At 35.2% G+C, this 19,163-nt stretch overlaps 1 protein-coding gene across 1 annotated transcript in view; it reads right to left on the bottom strand.

Annotated features, from left to right (window-relative positions):
* Nucleotides 1-6,073: 6,073 nt before the first annotated feature.
* The window catches only part of LOC145661024 (uncharacterized), a 48,951-nt gene continuing 35,861 nt past the window's right edge, over nucleotides 6,074-19,163 (bottom strand). The window contains exon 3 of the mRNA XM_081726461.1: nucleotides 6,074-6,876. Within this exon, the coding sequence (XP_081582587.1) occupies nucleotides 6,223-6,876 (654 nt within the window). The 3' untranslated portion in view covers nucleotides 6,074-6,222. The remainder of the gene's footprint in view (nucleotides 6,877-19,163) is intronic.

The raw sequence follows: 19,163 nt of genomic DNA, 5'->3' as shown, positions 1-19,163 counted from the left end.
TTTTTTTTATTATTATTATTATTATTATTATTATTATTATTATTATTATTATTATTATTATTATTATTATTATTATTATTATTATTATTATTTTGTGGTGTTCACGCTTCGGGAGGGTCCAATACTACAAATCACTACGTCTATGTAGCATTGAACAAGCATTACCCGTTAATTATTTGTAAAATACTTCCACTTATGTTTTCAGGAAAAAATGATAGAACTAGATTGTTTTTATAAGAGAAAGAGTACAGATGAAGTGTAAGATCAAATACATGCTACATCAATCATTTCCCTGTTAAACAAGTATAGTTTTATTGAGAAAGTGTACAAATAGTGTTGATTTAGGAAGGTTTTGGGGGGGCATTCTGGATGCAGTGGATCCCCCTGTGGGTGCTCCCATGTCAGTGCAAACAATGCTTCGATGTAATGCTAACAAAGAAGAACAAAGTCAGAAAAAGTAATAACAAATAAATTGAGTTAGTGTTTCATGTTGAAATATAGGGTCAGATCTCGTATAGCCTCAGTATGGTACAAAGACATAGACTCATAAATTAAGTCTATTATGCCTGCATATGTGTTGAATTTCATACCGTCTTCCATTGTTTCCTGGCATAAGAGACATAATTAACCAGTGATAATTTCATGAGTTTGTATTACATCTCGTATCACGGTTGTATCCCAGTTTTCTCTGTGTATTTCTTATCTTACTTCATGACAGTTTTAAAGAAACAATACTTTCATGCGGTGTGAATATATTTGATTGCTTCAGGCAGTGATAAACAGTAAATTATTATTTTACGTTTATTTGTCGTCTGTCATCTTGTGTTCATATCACTCCGTATAATCTAAATACAGGTCTAAAACATGCACTACGGTTTTTATGTCAGAAAATTAATGAAATCCAGTGATTTCAGTAAACGGTAGGATTTGAGAGAACAATGAAATATTAACTATATTAATCAGAACTAATAAGTATGTTATCCAAATCCTACTTACCGTTATGGAAGAAATAATACAGAAGGAAAGATAACTCTTGTACTCTTTTCCTAAAATGTGGAGGGATAGTGTCCCAGTTCCACAACACGCTCCAGCTCCTTTACTTCGCTAGGTTGACCCAGGTATCCATTTTAAGGAAGGTGGTTGGATCCCAGAACCTGATTGGAGCAAATAAAACAAATCCCTCTCCCCCAGGAATCAAACCAGGGTCGCCTAATTGGTAGGTTAATCGACTATGTATTTTTTTTAAATATTCAAATATATAAATTTTAATGTGAAATCTCGTTTAAATTTAAAAATGTTCGCACCATCCTCCCTGCTGCCAAAATTTCAATGACGAGGTTTGGACATGCTCCCCTGTGAACACTGAAATAGGGAATGTAAGACTATTCAGGTATTCATGACCGCCCGCAGCTGGGGAGAATTTACAAAGGGTGTTCAGTCTTTAGAAGTTCATATCAAGGCATACTTATTTGCTTACTCATATAGAGTATTACATTTATATTTCAATCGCACATTTACTGTAGTTAATTAGGATAAGTATGTACATAACTATTGCTTTATTTGATGTGCGATGATATTATGTGCACGTGTGCATCAAAGGGTGGGGTGCTGACTGCCACAGCCAATTATTGGTGCTGATTGAAACGACTGGCGCTGATTGCCAATATCAAGGTGCTGACTGCCACTATGGCGTGCTGACTGCCACGAGCCTGAGAGAAAGTTGCTAGACGTAACATTACCGGACGCCAAGAAGCATGAAAGAAACTAGATGATCCTTAGGATCGTGTTGTTCAGACCAACACCTAACAAAGGTAAACAGGTCTCTGTATGTACACTCATGTCCAAAATTATTGCCACATGATTATAAATATGTTGTTCTAGTAATATAATTTGATAACGAATTCGCCCGGTATTTCTTATAATGTTAGTATGTGTATAATCGGCAAAGACAAGTATGTGGTAAATTTTCATGTCAAAAGAGAATTAAATAAGAACAATAAAACGAAAATAAAATTTTCTTGTCCATTTAGTTACATTTTATTTTACCTATTATGATTTTTGTATTTATAATTCTTTTCCTATGAAATTTATCACAAATATAAATTTCCTGATTATACACATAATATAAGTATTAAAAGTACTCTGCAAAATTATCAAATTATATTCTTACAAGAAGACAGTTATAGATATGCGACAATAATTTTGGACATGAGTGTACTTTCAGTTTTTCAGGGAGCGGTTTATGTATTCTCACTTGAACTCCCTGTGTCAGCATGAACTGTGTAGAGCTGAGCAAATTGTTTCGAGGAGCTCTTGAAAGTTCCATCAAAAAAGCACTGCTGGTTGTACCTGACAAGGGAAGTTCAGAAGAAAGCACTCACTTGCAGAGAAACTAAGCATGCCATTTGAAGTCCCAACTCATGCTGATTATAACAAGCTAATAAAATTCCTGTACGGTTGAGAACGGTTCGAGATATTCAACTTGGAAGTTTATATGAGAAAATGAGGATATATGCATTTATACGCGTTAAGTACAACATAATTAGTAACGAATATTGACATACGAATTGAAAGCTATCGGAAGTAACAAAAAAAAAAAAAAGTGTTTTGCAATAACTAACGGGTTTGTTAGACACAATTAGTCATTACATTGTTCACAATAATCATAGGTTAGAGATGAAAATTTATCACTGTTGTTCTTCTGCTTTATGAAGAAATAACGCAGGCAAAATACTCCCTTGCACCATGAACATTTTATATGTGCAATTGTGTTGCATCCGTCAAGAGAACAGTTCGCAGAACCAAAGCAAAAAGCAAATTCGACAAGTGATTCAAAAATTATAGGCCTATAATTTGTTCGTAACCTGTATCGCAGTGATCGGAAGTGATTCGTATGGAAACGAACTTTATTTGATTGTTTCGTTGGTACATTATAACGTCCAGATGAAGAAGATTCATACTATGTACAAATCTCCTGCCATAACTTTGATTGATCGGAATCAAAACACATCAAATGGTTGCACAAATCGTGTACAATTCTTTGGTGTCTTCTCAACCATTAGGTCTTTGCCATCCGTCATGCAACTTGTAATGGACAATTTGTCTGTGAATGGACCCCAGTGATCAAGCAATAGCAAGTTCAAACCATCAGGCTTCGCCATGGGTGAGAATACTTAACGCATTGAAACGTGCATCCACTCATTTTCTCATATAAATTTCCAAGCTGAAAATCTCGAACAGTTCTCAACGTACAGGAGTTTTATTACTGTTGTAATCAGCATGAATTGATGTTTTATTGTATGACATGCTTATTTCTTTGCAGGCGAGTGCTTTCTCCCGAACTTCCCTTGTCAGCTGGCTTCAAACCATCATATCCATTAAATAATACAATAAAACAATTAATATACACAATGAAATGTGCAAATTGTACATATAACAGAAAAGACAATCCCTTTATAAACATCCAAGTGTATGTCGTTCTACTTAGTGAACAACTTTGTAACTTATAGGATGCCACATAGATTTGCTGTGATGATTACTAAATTAATCCCTACTAAATTAATTAATAATCATAAATTTAGTATGAGGGATTAATTCCTCTCTTTCCAAATGCAGTTTCTCCCAGGCTCGTGGCAGTCAGCACGCCGTCGTGGCAGTCAGCACCTTGATATTTACAATCAGCGACAGTCGTGGCAGTCAGCACCAATAATTGGCTGTGGGAGTCAGCACCCGTGGCAATCAGCACCTATCCCATCAAAGTGTGCCTGTATTCGCGACTTAGTTCGTGTGTCAGTGTTTTATCCTTCTGGAATCGATCTTTTGCCCCCTTTTAAAAAAATCCTGCTGGCGTCCTTGCAGGTATGTAAATATAAAGGAACTTAACTATGTTACAGACATCTTTGTATGTAGTAAGAGAGGGAAGTACATAAAGTTCTCTATAGAAGTAGTTTTATGTTGTTGTTGTTGTTGTTCTTTAATTACTGCAACTTCTTAATTTGTTGTTCACATATGTTGATAAACGAACCTCAATTCTTAAATTTAAATGGGCAAGAAAACTTTTGTAAAGCGCTCCCTGTAGTAATTGGAATTGAATGAAATGGAGGAGTGAAGACAGTGGGAGGAGACGGGAGAACCCTGAGAAAACACACGCACGAGGTGTTTGTCCACCACAATGTTCACTTGTCGCGAGCTGGGATTGATCCAGGGACCTCATGCACCTGAGATGAACGCTCTACCACTGAGACACCGCCGCCCCTCGATTACATTAAGTGCGTTTCAGTAACAACAGGTGACAATAAAAATTACACCTTGACAATATGTAACGTTTACTAAGTCGGAATCCCCATGGCTGAATCTATATATATAAAAGAGAACGCACAAATCCTTTGTTACCTCATCACGCTAATACGGCTGAACCAATTTCTTTTATTTTTGGGGGGTTATTAGGATTTGGACCCTAGATGGTTTTTATCATATCACTTTAATTTTTAATTACCAGTGTCTTGAGATAATTGACCATTCAAGTGTCCATAACGTACAAATCCTTTGTTAGTTCATCATAGGTAAAAATAAACGTATTTATATGCAACCCACATGACCGTGTCACTCGGCGGGTTAACATAAATGACAGGCGATATAATGTTAACATTTAATCCAATCTTCTATGGTTTTTATCATATCACTTGAAAGCGAAAAAGTAAAAATTATCTAAGTAACAAAGTTTATTGCGTTCCAGGGTGACCGCAGCGAAGCGGGGTGAATGCTGCTAGTATCATAATAAAATTTATACCAATTAGTGGTACAAGCACGACTTTAGTGTTTCTATGTGAGGAAAGTTGTTAACAAATTAATATGGCGGTTCCTACTTGATATCAAAACAAATTAGCCACTTCTACAAATAAGATTTGCAGAAAACGAAAAGGATGTAAATCGTTAGTGCTACGTTAGGGTTAGTAGCACAATCTTAGTGCTCCTACATACAGGAAGTTATTAATAAATAAAAAGTGGCTATTTTACTTCTTCAAATAAGCTTTGCGAAAACGTAAAGGGTGTCAATCGTTAGTGCTACGTTACTTCTGGAAGTGCTGCAAGCACAACATTAGTGCACCTACATACAAAATGTTATTTAAAAAATTAAAGTGGTGATTCTCGCTAGACCTCATCCCAAAATCTCTACTTTTACAAATAAGCTTTGCAGGAAACGAAAAAGATTTGAATCGTTTGTATTACATCGATGATAATTAGTGCTACACGCACAATATATATATAAACTGGATAGTGCAAACACAACTTGGTGCTACTACATACGGAAAGCTATTAAGAAATAAAAATGACGATACTGGGCTTATGTGGAATTAAAGTTGCCACTTCTACAAATAAGCTTCGCGAAAAACGAAAAGACTTTCAGGCATTAGGTGTATGTTAGTGCTACAAGCAAATGTCATTGCTTTTATATACGGAAAGTTATTACATTAAAGTGTCCATTCTAGCATTACATCAAGCCAGAATCGCCTTTTATTTGTACATCTTCCTGTACGAAAAAGCACTAACATTGTGTTGTATTACTAACCAGTACTAACGATTGACACTCTTTTCGTTTCCGGAAAGTCTATTTGTAACAGTGACGATTTTGGATTTACTCCAACTCGTATAGTCACATCAATTTGTTAATAACTCTCCACACGTTGTAACATTAATGGTTTACTTGTAGCACTAACGACTTAAAGGAAGTATATTAGGGATTTTGATTGATTGATTGTGTAAATGGGTAATGAGGGCGTCAGCATTGAGGCTATATGTCCGCGTCATGATTAACACGGCTGCTCTTACCAAGACTAGAAATTGTACGTGCCATTCTATTGAAGGAATTCAATAATTATTTTTTATGATTTTTACGTACAGATTGATCACTTCCTATGGCCAAGTTAGTCTATTATGGTGCTTTATGTTTAGTATAACACGAACAATTTTAGGAAAATTATAATTATTGTTGTTGTTATTAAAGGAACAAGAGCTTCAATGCTGCAATTAGGTGAAATTCATGTTGTCTTGGTTAAACTAACAAACAAAATAATTTACTATAATTTGTATACATCTTTAGTTTATTTAGTGCTTGGCAATAACAAAACATAATTTATTCTTTGCAAGAACAAAAACAATGCATATAATAAAATAGTGCCTAAAACATTGTTTTGTGTAGCACTAAAAGCAAGTAAAGTGCAGTTACTCTTCTTCTTCTTCTTCTTCGTAGGCATGTTCTGATAACCCACCAAGCCCGCTTTCGTAACCGTCATAACTGTCATGATGTTTATGCTCAATATGCACTGGAACAGGCACGGGAACTGGTTTCTCAATGGGAATTGGCACTGGTTTTGGGACATGTACGGGATACGGTTTCGCAACAGGAACCGGTACTGGGTGTGGGACAGGCACAGGGACGTGTTTTATAACAGGGACCGGAACTTTTTTCTCAATAGTCACTGGGTATGGTTTTGGAATGTGAACAGGAACATGTTTAATCACGGGAACAGGTACATGGTGAGGAACGGGGACTGGAACATGTTTTTCTACAGGATAAGGAATATGTTTCGTTATAGTGACTGGTACTGTTTTAACAATTGTATGAACATGGTGATGTTGTTCTTTGCCGTATCCATGTCCAAAACTACCGCCGTATCCAGAGTCGAAGCTGCTGCCGGAGTATCCACCGTAGCCGAGACCAAAAAGATTTCTTTTTTCATGAACCTTATCTTCAGAGCCTTCAACGTCTTCTGTTTTCTCTTCCTCCTTTGGAGCTAACGATTGTTGCTCTTCTTTTTCTTCTTCTTCTGCTGCTACCAGATGATGGGTAAGCAGAGACAATAGCAACACAGAAACCTGTAAATGATAAATGGAGTAATTATAATATGTTTAATTATATCAAAATCATACTTCTCAAAGATGAAACTGAAGTAGAGGAAAAACTGGTTTTGGGGACAAATAAATCATCGAGTGTTTCAATACACGTGTACAACGATGTCTATTTATTTGTATTATGGGCAAAATGTACTTTTAAAATATGCACAAGCTGTTCAAGAAAGGAAGAAGAAGAATATGAAAACAAAAATAGAAGTAATTTCTTTTCTGTTGTTATGTGATGATATTTTGTTATGATAGTGATTTGACGATGTGAGTTTAGTTGTCATAGTAACAAAAAATAAATAATAAATAACAAAGGATCCATCTCGTGAAAACTACATGTATAATTTTTAAGGTGTGTACAAGTTTAATTTGTTACGTACTATAATAACAAGGTGATATCATGATACAGTGTTTATACAAATTTTGATAAATCAGTAACCTTGTTTATATAAACATATGAACTGTAGACCTTACGTTATAAATGGCGTCATCCGCTCCAGGATTACGTCTTACTTGGAGGGATACAAAGTTAATAGCACATGTTCAGAAAAATTACAGCAATTATGTGTTAAAATCAATGTTAGTTAATATCAGATTCAATCCATATATGACGTATTTTTGAACATTAACCTGTGTATTTATCGGTTATGCCGAAAAAATTGCCATTCTGAATCTCGATCATGTACTGGTCTTCTGTGATACGATACTAGTTAGTCGTGCGTCCCGTTGGTTATATACGTTGCTGAATTGAATGCAATAGGTCTTTTGGGTAGACTATTACCTGATGTAAATTATACGTAATTACGCAAAACTCTAGTGAGTTACGTATTTTGATATATGAGCCAGTTTTAAGAAGATAAATAAAGTTGAATATGTGTTCCTTTCAGTCGAAAATCTAAACATCAGCTGCCAGTTGACGTTATCAGTGAGTCCGATAAAAATAGTACTATATGAACATGGAATATATAAGAACTTCTGGCTAATTTCTATCTAGGGATGGCATGTTTGTCTCCACACGAGTGTTGAATCGGAAGGAGTTGAGTTGATTTTGAGTTTAACGTCCCGTTCAGCAGCGAGGCTATATGAGATGTGGACCTACTGATTAACGTGGAATCCGAACCACATGAGCTCCCGTCGGGAATCGAACCCGGGTCTCCCACGCCAAAGGCGTTGAATCGGAAGGAATCCAATCTCTTGAATACTTATTTGGAATACATATCAAAATTGCAGTATGTAAAACGCTGATTGATCAATCGTAAAAGCAATAAGAATAGTTATAATTTAAGCTTATGGTGCGAATCGAGAGGAAGTTGGCACTATTTCGTTTTACAAAGTAATAACTTTAAAAAATATATCGATCGCAAATTCCAATATAATTATAAATACTATTGTACGCGAACACCTAGTGTTCTTGCTTAGCAACCTAGAATCTCTTAGTCTAATTCATCAAGAATGAGTCTAAGTGTGTTTCCTTACAACGAGATACTTTGTATCGGTCGATAATTACCTGTATCTTGGGCAGAAAGTGCTTCTACACAAGCACTATACCTGATATAATGTTACTTAAAAATAACAAAAGAAGAATGTTTTTAAGATATAAGAAATATACCTTATTATTGTATAGTTGGTTGCTATGTAGTTGTTTATAGATACTTAATTAACATGTATGATTGCAAGACAATTTGTGTGAATATACGCTAAAAGAGAATCAACGAATAAATTATCTAACACCTATCATGGACTTGTAATTTCGGTAGAAAAGGTGATAATACTAGTGAATATAATTACGGAAGATATTTTAAAGTGTAAACGATTATTGCCACTAAAAGAAATACTTATATTATTAGCCGAACCAGGGTTAACGGCTACCTTTGGTGAGTCGTTGTAAAATTTTTGGTTTACCTCACCCGGGATTCTTGTAAATTCATATCCCGAAGTCTAAAGTAAGGGTGAATTTACCTCTGTAAGAAGGTTCATGTATACGAACTCTACTATTCTCAGAAGTGGCAGAGTAATCACAAGAAAAATTATGATCGGTGAGATAGTAGAAAATGAAACTGTTGACAGTGTTAACAACGAGCAAAATATAGCTCCCATTACACCCGAAATGTTGACATTAGAAGACAAAATTTTAATGGCATTACAGCGACAGGAACAAGCCATGAAGCAAAATTTGGCTCAGATATCCAACGAATTAAAACAGACGGTACAGCAGAAATCCGAAGAATCAAGTAGACAATATGAAGAATTGAATAGAAGATTAGAGCAAATAGATCAAAAATCAGAAGAGACGAAACAATCTGTTATCCAGGCGGTGAGAGACATCACATTACAGTTTGATGAAAAGCTAAAAAGATTATCTGAAGATTGCCAGGATAATTACAACCATGCAATCCAAGAAGTCAATTGTGTAAAAAAGGATTTGGAAGTAATAGAATCTTCTGTTCGTCAGCAAAAGATTCAGGTCACTGATAATTCTAACCAAATACGTGCAAATACTCAATTGATATCTACCTTACAAGAGGAAATTAGGACGTTACAGATTAAGGACAACGCATACCACAACAACATGGTTAATGATCGTTTGGAGTTCCCTTGTTCACAAGAGATGCCCTCGCATTCACCCACAGCAGATCAACGTGGACCTTACGTTATCTCTTCTTCAAGTAATCCATCCGATGAGGACATTATTTTGGAAAGAATTCATCCAAGGAATACAGATGGGCGGAAAAGAGATGGTGGAACCACGCATAACGCAGTAGGTAGAAATTGTCACTCAACGCGAACACGAAATGGTGAAAGGAATGTAAAGTTAAGTGTAAAGATGAGCGAAATACGTGCTATGAGTAAGTTTAGTGGTAAATGTAATGAAAATGCTACTTCTTTCCTAGAAAAATTTCAAGATGAGTGCAGTATAATGTTTATAGATAAATCGCAATATATGAAACTAATCCCTCATTTATTACTCCCACCATGTTCTTTATGGTTTAAGGCAGTACGTGAACACGTCAACACATATGAGGAATTCAAGGCAGCGCTGATTGCCAATTATGAGAATGACTTTCTACTTGCAAACAGAGACGCTACGATTAGAAATCAACCTTTTAATCCTCGTTTGCACAAATCTGTTGTTGATTTTGTTGTAAATACGTATAACGAATTAAAAGTCGTAAATCCGTTGCAATCGGAATCTAGAGTGATTGCATCTATTCGAAATCTACTACCGTTTAAATTACAACAGATCCTGTTTTCTACGCAGTGCATGAGTTTTAATCACTTATTAATGCTTGTCCAATGTTATGAAACTCAATAGGGCCTACCATGCACTGAATCATCAAGCGGGAGTAGGTAAAATTAAAAACAATTCAGATCACCTTGTACCTGTTCGTAATCTAAATATCCGTAATGCAGACAATACGGAACATAACCTAAGTCGAGCAAATTTAAACAATCAGAACGATCAAAATAGGCAAAGATATGTTGGGAATCCACCTACTCAAAAACAGTCGAAATACATGGCGAAATTCCAGAAATACAGTAAACTACATGGATAGACGTAATCGTAATTCAAGAGATGGCACTTCGTATCAAAATCAAAACAATGACGCAATTCATGTACAAAATAATGCGGAACATAATCACGATTGTGCAATACAATGTACTTTATTAGAATCATATGCTAGTACGAATTTAAACTGACTGCAGTTGATGTAGTAAGGGTTAAACTCATACCAGTTATAGATTCTTATGAACATTTATCTTCAAATTTGTGTGTTAATGTCAATAATGAAAACAACTCTTATGACTTTTAGATACTTTATCACGTTTGTTTTAACAAATGATAATTTTCAAATGATTTTAATTCTTTCTTGTTAATGTGAAGAATTATAGTTCGATTCATAATTGATTAAAGCAAAGGTTATTTATATTATAGTGATTTGTTTTGAAACTTAATTATCAAGGATTATATTAAGTATAAGGTTCACTCTATCAAGCTAATTATCCGACGACTGTCTACATGCGCCACCTTATATGTTACTCGTATAAGATTCTTCTGTATTATGACGCCTTATTGATACAATGTATACTGTAAAATATCATCTAAAGTAATTACTATATAATGTGCCCTAGAAAGACCAAACATTGTTATCATCACCGTTTTTAATAATGATTGAAACTGTTGATCATTGTAATGTGTTTTAAAATGAAATTATTTCTTACGTTTTTGACTTCGTACCCTTCGTTGATTATATTAGTAAGCGACGACGTTTTTATAATAAAAGATAAATATTAATGAAATAGAAGACTTGTTATAAATGTATTTATATGAAGGACACTTAATGAAGTTATATACGAGGGGCGATCAAAATGTAAAGGACACAATCAATATAATACCATTATTATAAACGGACCAGTGGTTCTTAAATATAAAAGTCAAGCTACCTTGTAACTTTTATATTCAGTCCCATCATCGGGCGACATTTTATACAACGAGATACTTTGTATCGGTCGATAATTACCTGTATCTTGGGCAGAAAGTGCTTCTACACAAGCACTATACCTGATATAATGTTACTTAAAAATAACAAAAGAAGAATGTTTTTAAGATATAAGAAATATACGTTATTATTGTATAGTTGGTTGCTATGTAGTTGTTTATAGATACCTAATTAACATGTATGATTGCAAGACAATTTGTGTGAATATACGCTAAAAGAGAATCAACGAATAAATTATCTAACACCTATCATGGACTTGTAATTTCGGTAGAAAAGGTGATAATACTAGTGAATATAATTACGGAAGATATTTTAAAGTGTAAACGATTATTGCCACTAAAAGAAATACTTATATTATTAGCCGAACCAGGGTTAACGGCTACCTTTGGTGAGTCGTTGTATCCTCCGATTCTTTATCAGGATAATGTTGGAATAATATATTTTCGTATACGCCCTTATCTGACTTTTTTCCCACAGATTTGTACTCGTCTCTATTTGTCATCTTACAAATACAAAGTGGATTTGGGATGCGTGTCATAAACATTATAATAAATAAATAAGTACATAAAATGCAATTAATTAGTTAATTAAATTTATGATTACTTATAAAATAACTAACTCTGTGGCCTATGGAACCCAGAGGTTCAATGCCACGTTCACAAAAGCCCTCCATTGACTTCTGTCCTTAGCCAACTAGCTCCAGTTTCTACTTTGTATTCCTATTTCTGCGAGATCCATCTTAATATAGTCCTTCTATCTGCACCTAGATAATTCTAATGGTCTTTTTCCTATTGAATTTCTAGTTAAAATTTTGAAAGCTTTCCTACTTTCTTCCATTCTGGTTACATGATCTGCCCAGCTGAGTCTCCTAGACATATTGACTATAACAATATTAAGTACAAGGTATGAATTAATCAGTTTTTCTTTATGAAGTTTACGTTATTTTCCATTTTTGTCCCTTTTTGAGCCAAATATTCTCCTCAGGATTTAACTTATTAAATTTTGCATAAATTAAAATTTTTATTTATATGATGTTCATAGTAACTTTCAGGAACTACTGTTTGTGGATTAATTTGAAGACCATATAGTATTCACAAAATCTGTGTTGGAGCCTCTTTCCTCTCCACTACATTCGTGTTTTTAAGTTCTACGATGCTCTTCGCCAAATTTTAACGCTGTATTTTTTATTACATTTATTTACTAAATGTATTTTCATTAGTAAATTATGTTTTTCTGAATCTGTGGTACCTTGGATCATACAAGATAGTCATAAGTTTTACAGTAGTTTAGTACACAAGCATATCTGTATTTATTACAGCAGAAATCAAAATAACCCCTCGTGTTGGACAGTCTGCAGCCACTTTCCTGCCAGTTTTTCGATTTCACATCTCGTTAACATGTCTTTTCCTATCCTTGGAGGCAAAGAAGTTAGCCACTGCTGTTTCCATCTCTTCTGATTGGTGAAACATTATGACCTCAAAGTGCGCCACGGGTGGAAACATAGTATTTCTAAGGGAAAAGTAAGGAATATGTTCCGGGTGTGACATCAGTTTGATGCATCAAATTCCTAATTTTTAAAAACATTTTTCGAACCGAGTATGGTTTTGCGTTATCCTGATGCAGTAGAACGCGCTCTCCGTTTACCAATGCAGGATGTTTTAGGTGTAGTGCAGCATACGTCCGCTCCAACTGTACGGAATAAAGGTCGACATTAATAGTACGGCCCGTCAGGAAAGAACTGGAAGTTAATTAGGCAGTCTTCGTTCAACCACACACAGAGAGCATGCTTTTATGCTCGAAATGACCCTGCTCGACAACTAGTTCTTGAAATTGGTCATTGATCAACCCCAGTTTCTTCACATTGGGATTTCGGAAAGACATAGACTTTTCGTGACATGTGACAATCTGTTTGAGGAAACAAACATCACGCGGATATTGCATTGGTACAGATCCTCCCTTCTCTCGGCCTGAGCTGGACTCAACTCATGTAGCACAATTCGGCAGCTCCCGATAATTTTCTCTATTTCGTAAAGGTGACCCACTACATTGGAATAGGACATGCCGTGTTGGTTTGATTATTTCCGTTCACTCAATGGCATGTCATGCCAAGTCAGAATCTGTTACCCTGGCTGTCAGACCTTGGTTGATCTTCGACATGTTTATAACATACACGTAGTTTCTTGAGCTAACGAGTTGCTATGCTGTTGTGCACTGCAACTTTCCCAAATGATAAATATTTTGGGTGCTGTTGAAGCGTTAGGCCCGAGTTTGAACTTGTACACTAACAGTTCACGTATCAAATGTTCAAACACTCATTTCACCGTTAGTAAAAACTGACTGAAAATTCTGACGGAGTGGAGCCCTCTGTGTTAAATGGTCCACTTCCCAAACTATCTCTTGGAACAGTTTCACCTTGTAGTTATATTAGATCACGGCGTATGCAGCGTCTACTGTTTTGGTTGTGGAAATATTGCAAGACATACGGTGTATAACTCATCTTTGAAAATTGAAAACTTAAATTTCAGCAATCATAAAACTTATATCCTCGACTTTTCCCCTTCTTTATTATAATACTCCATTCATATCTAAAAAGTTAACAGTTTATGTTCTAAGTATGAACAAGAAGATTTCCTGCTAAAATGTATACTTTAACGTTAATGTACTACCATGTGCAAAATTTACGTGCAGCCGCTCTCATCCCCTTCTCCCCACTACTCCTCATATAGTCTTGTTTTCTGAAATAATTAATTCACTGTATTAAAATTAAATTAAGGAAGGAAATAAAAGGATATATGGGCAGTAATGGAGGGAGGAGTATTGAGCAGAAAAAAAATGACGGCTGCACGTTCAGTTTACATACGGTAGCAGTTTAGGTTAACAATTAAGACCAGCTATGGCAGGCATTTTGTCGTATACTTTCTTCTATTCTATACCTACTGGGTTATCTGCTTGATGATTTCAAACAAAAAGACTGAAATCAACACCAGCGCAATAGAGTGAATATGGCTAATAAAAAATTAAGTGGAAAAAACGGAACTATATTGTGTGCGCTAAACTAAAATGATACGGAATTAGTAGGATGATCAGACGGCAAGTGAATTAATGAGTCAAAGAAATGATCAGTTAGACCACTAGCCAATCATTTGTGTCCCATTCCTATATCTATTGCTGTGGTCTTTAATTATTATAGATAAATGAATATGCTAACTAACGGCTGAGGAAGATATAAGATTTGCTGTCATCTGTCTTTTCTCAATGTCTGATGAAAAGGACGTTAGGTCCTTGGAACTGTAACAAAAACGTATAGTTATTAAATAATTCATTTTGTTCTGGTCACAAATATGTTTTAAATGTTATTTGATTATCCAGAACTATGGAGTTTATTTATTATAATAATTCTGTGGTGTTGTTTTTGATCTGTATGGAATTTGAGTCCATTATTGTTATCTTACAACACAACCAGGTCTCCCAATACCTACAGTTGAGTTGAGTTGATATTGAGTTTAACGTCCCGTTCAGCAGGGAGGCTATATGAGACGTGGACCTACTGATTAACGTGGAATCCGAACCACATGAGCTCCCGCCGGGAATCAAACCCTGATCTCCCACGCCATAGGTGCGTACGCTAACCGCTTAGCCACGAAGGACAATACCTACACATCGATGGCTATAGAGAAAGGGGGGTAACCCTGGCTATAGAGAAAGGGGTAACCCTCTAAACCGTGCCCATTTTCAAGGAATTTACCTAAGTAGTTTATCAAAAACTCCTTGTATATTTATCTGCTCTGTGTGTTCGTATGTTTGTCCGGGAAACACAAAATCTGAAAAAAATTCTTGACGTATCTCCATTAATTTTGGCCAGGATGTACAGGATTAAGTCAGGATTTGTGTTCGTTGATTTACGTGATCCATTCAGTTGATCCGAAGATGTGGACAATATTTAACGTAAAGTTCCAAACGAACTCCAACAGATCTGATTATTGGTAGCATCCTTGCTTGATAGATTACCCGCAATACTGTTGAGATTAGCGGGTTAGCATAATGTTCAGAAAAAAATACTAATCTGTCCATGCAATAAAAGCTAATATGAAACTAAATGAATTTCTACTCGATAATCTAAAGGGTTAAATATTTACCATTTTCAAATATTTATTCACCTTACAGTATACTTAATTTAATTTAAGTTAAAAGTGTCATATTTAAGCATTGCTAAGTATTTTGATCTAATAAAAATCAAACCAAACTATTTCACATGATGCACACAGTGACTAATGTTAGCCTCCCTTTTTTTGCCGAACAGTGGAAGCAAAGTAAGTAATATTATGTCATTTAGAAATAATTTAGTTACTTTTAACGGACTATCAACTATGAAAACAGTTTTTAAGTTTTTTCTTTTAAATGTATTCCGAAATATCAAAAAAAGACCTAAAAAGAAATAGAAATTAAATAAGAAAAGGAATCAATCAAATTAAATCAAGGATGGACACCAGAGGACACTTAGATTAATGTTAACAAGAATTCAGTTAAACGTCAAAAAAGATGACGTAATGTTACTTTAATACAATTTAGTTCATTACCGGAGAAAAACCCATGCAATTGTTTATATTTTGTTCCGTTTGTTTTTAACAAAGATTGTTACGGGAGCAAATTATTAAACTTACCAACATACAGATCTACACAAATAAATGATTAAAAGCAGGGAAAAAGAAAATGTGTTGCAGACTGAGTTATTTCATATTAGACTTTAAAAGTAACTCAACATTTTAGATGCTCCGGCTAGATTTTCAACGTATGATTGGTTGATTGTCATGATTTACGTCCGTTTTGAAAAGAAGCCTACGTAGAACGAACATATATTTCCAAATAGGATCTGAATGACTGTGGTGAACTCCCTCTAATCTAATCAAGGGTAAAAGTGGATCTGAAAAGGTAGGGTAACGCATGACGTCACGCAGTCTCCTGTGCCTATTTTTACCCATTGTATTTTTTTTAGAAAGTGGAAGGACGCCATACATATTTTCTGGAACCGTGGGAACGGCATCGCTCGTGTTCCTTCTCACTTTTACCCTTGAACCGAACTCGAAACCTCTCTCTGAAGACTATAGAAGACTAATTTGGGTTTTCGATGTATGTTCTATATGTGCAGGTGCAGGAGTTCATATATAATACAAAATGAACATGTAGTTACCACAAGACGGAACTTTCGTTTTGCATTTAAAGGTTTTAAAGATCTCAGGTTGCCACAAATCAAAAATTCTTGCGAAAGAACCATTCAGAATTTCAGAATTTTCAGAATCATCTCATTTATATAACTATCAAATAACCAAATACCCTCATCTTTTGCTATTGTATTCCGTTGGCCAGTCTCTTGCCATTGAATTTACAGTATTAGAACGCTGAAAATTCCAATAAAGTGTCGCATAAAGCGATAGCTATTTAACACGGCTTCATTACTGACAACTTTACGTAAATAAATAAATAAATAAATAAATAAATAAATAAATAAATGGACTGAAGTATGTTTGTATTCTTTTCTTCCACACTATTTGAAAAAAATTGAAATGAAATCTAAGTTTTACGTCCCACGTTTATGCCGGTGAGGCTAAAGGAGACGGTGATGATGAGAGATGAGTGAAATGGTGGAATGAAGAAAGTGGGAGGAAACGGGACAACCCCGAGAAAACCCCGAGCACGGTGTTTGTCCACCACAAAGTCCACACGGCGCGAGCTGAGATCGAACCAGGGACCCCAAGCACCGGAGATGAACGCTCTACCACTGAGCCACCGCTCCCCACTCCATACTATTTGAATTTGTAGAATTTAGCCTATTTTCATATTAGAAGAATGCGTTATAGAATATAAATGTTTTTAAATGTCACACTTGAAATGGCGTGAAATGAATTTTTCTTGCTTAGTATTTTTTTGTTTATATGTTGCACATTACAAAAGACAGATATCATGTTATATATGAAACAAAGTACATAAACTTTGTTTAAAAAAACAATAAGGTGAATCACGCGATTCCATGTAATTTTTTTTTTTGCTACTATCTAGGTTGCATAAAATCTAAGGAATGGTTTAGACTTTAAATGGGATATGGCTAACCATCGAAACGTCATCGCCATCTTCGAAGATGTTAACGGATTGACTTCATTAATGAACTCAGCCGCAGTGTTCGTAGTTTAAGAGAAATTTCTCTAATCTAGGGAAATTTCGTAGGTAAATTAAGTAAAAAGGGATTTTTCGATAAAACGTGAAGATCCAGGGAAATTCTCGGGCTGACTAATTGACCAATATAAATGCTTATATTTTGGTTTGTTCTTCAGGAATAAACTAACACAACAGCGATATTCGTGTGTGTTTCTATCGGTTCAAACAAGCACAATTTGACCCATTGTTGGCTGGGTATATTTGTGTGTATTTTTTTTTTTTTTTTGCTAGAAAAATTAAGGAAAAAAAGAAAAACTTGAAGCGAAAAGCAAATGAATAAAACAAATGTGGTTGGCACTTCCTTTAATATAACTAAATTAATCTTATCACTTAACTTCTGTCGAAAAACTATTGATATTTTGATAAGAAAAGGGAAAATTTTGTATCAGTCGAGGGAAATTTTCCTAAGAAAACCTACGAACACTGTCCAGCCGAGATAAAGATTCTGGTTGTGTATGGAAAAGAAAAAGAATTTAAAAATTCGCATTTATTCAAGGATTATCGTGTGGAATAACGGGATGTTAAGTCACGCTGCTTGATCCTAATCAGTGGCGCACCCACGCGGGAGTCCACCGGGTCCAGTAACCCCACAAAACTTCGTAACTCAACGTACATTTGTGCACTTTCTCAATAACACTATTCTTGTTTAACAGGAAAATGATTGAAGTAGTATTAACATTCGATCTTACACTTCACCTGTATTGTTTCTCTTATAAAAACAATCTAGTTCTATCATTTTCTTACTGAAAATATAGATTGAAGTACTTTACAATTACTTACCGTCTTTTCGAGTAAAGAATAATAATCGTTCAATACTACATAAATCTAATGTCTTATGGTATTGGAAGCCCCTCAAAACTTGTGCCTCTCCCAACAAAAGTTTCTGAGTGCGCGCCTGATGCCAAAAATTGATATAACAAAATGATAATAAAGAATAATAATAATAATAACAGGAGAAAATCCAACCTTCTGAAATAGGAAGACATACGCGCCAAAATATTCATTTTCGCATTTTTGTGTCAGCGTTATTAAAAATGGTGGACCCATTTTTAAAAAATCGTAGTAATTAAAAGTACAAATTCAAAATGAACAATCTTCATACCAATGGAAAGAGGAAGGTTGAAAGTTTCGGTGGGCAATGATGGTTTCCCGAAGCGGCCGGTAGAGTTCGCGCGGCAATAGGCCGCCATTCGTTTCCCTTTCAGTTGTGAGTGAGATGACTATCGTGGAGCACAAGGTTTTGTGCCACCGAGATCTACTGATCTCATCCCATGTGACTACTTCTTATGGGGTTATGTTAAGGAAGCTGTTTACGTCCCACCTCCACCAATAACTCTGGACGATCTGCGGAAACGTATCACAGCTGCCGTGCACTCAGTAACAGTAGATACACTTGCTCGTGTGTGGAACGAGTTCAGCTAACGCATAGATGTTTGCCGTGCAGCAGGCGGTGGACACATTGAACGTTTATAATGTATTGAAAAAAAAAAACCTTTGAAACTTCCACTTTCCATTGGTATAAAGATTGTTCATTTTGGATTTGTACTTTAATAA

Source organism: Thermobia domestica, chromosome 9 (genome assembly GCF_964235325.1).
Source record: "Thermobia domestica chromosome 9, izTheDome1.hap1.1, whole genome shotgun sequence".
NCBI lineage: Eukaryota > Metazoa > Arthropoda > Insecta > Zygentoma > Lepismatidae > Thermobia > Thermobia domestica.
This window is presented reverse-complemented; position numbering and strand designations above follow the sequence as displayed.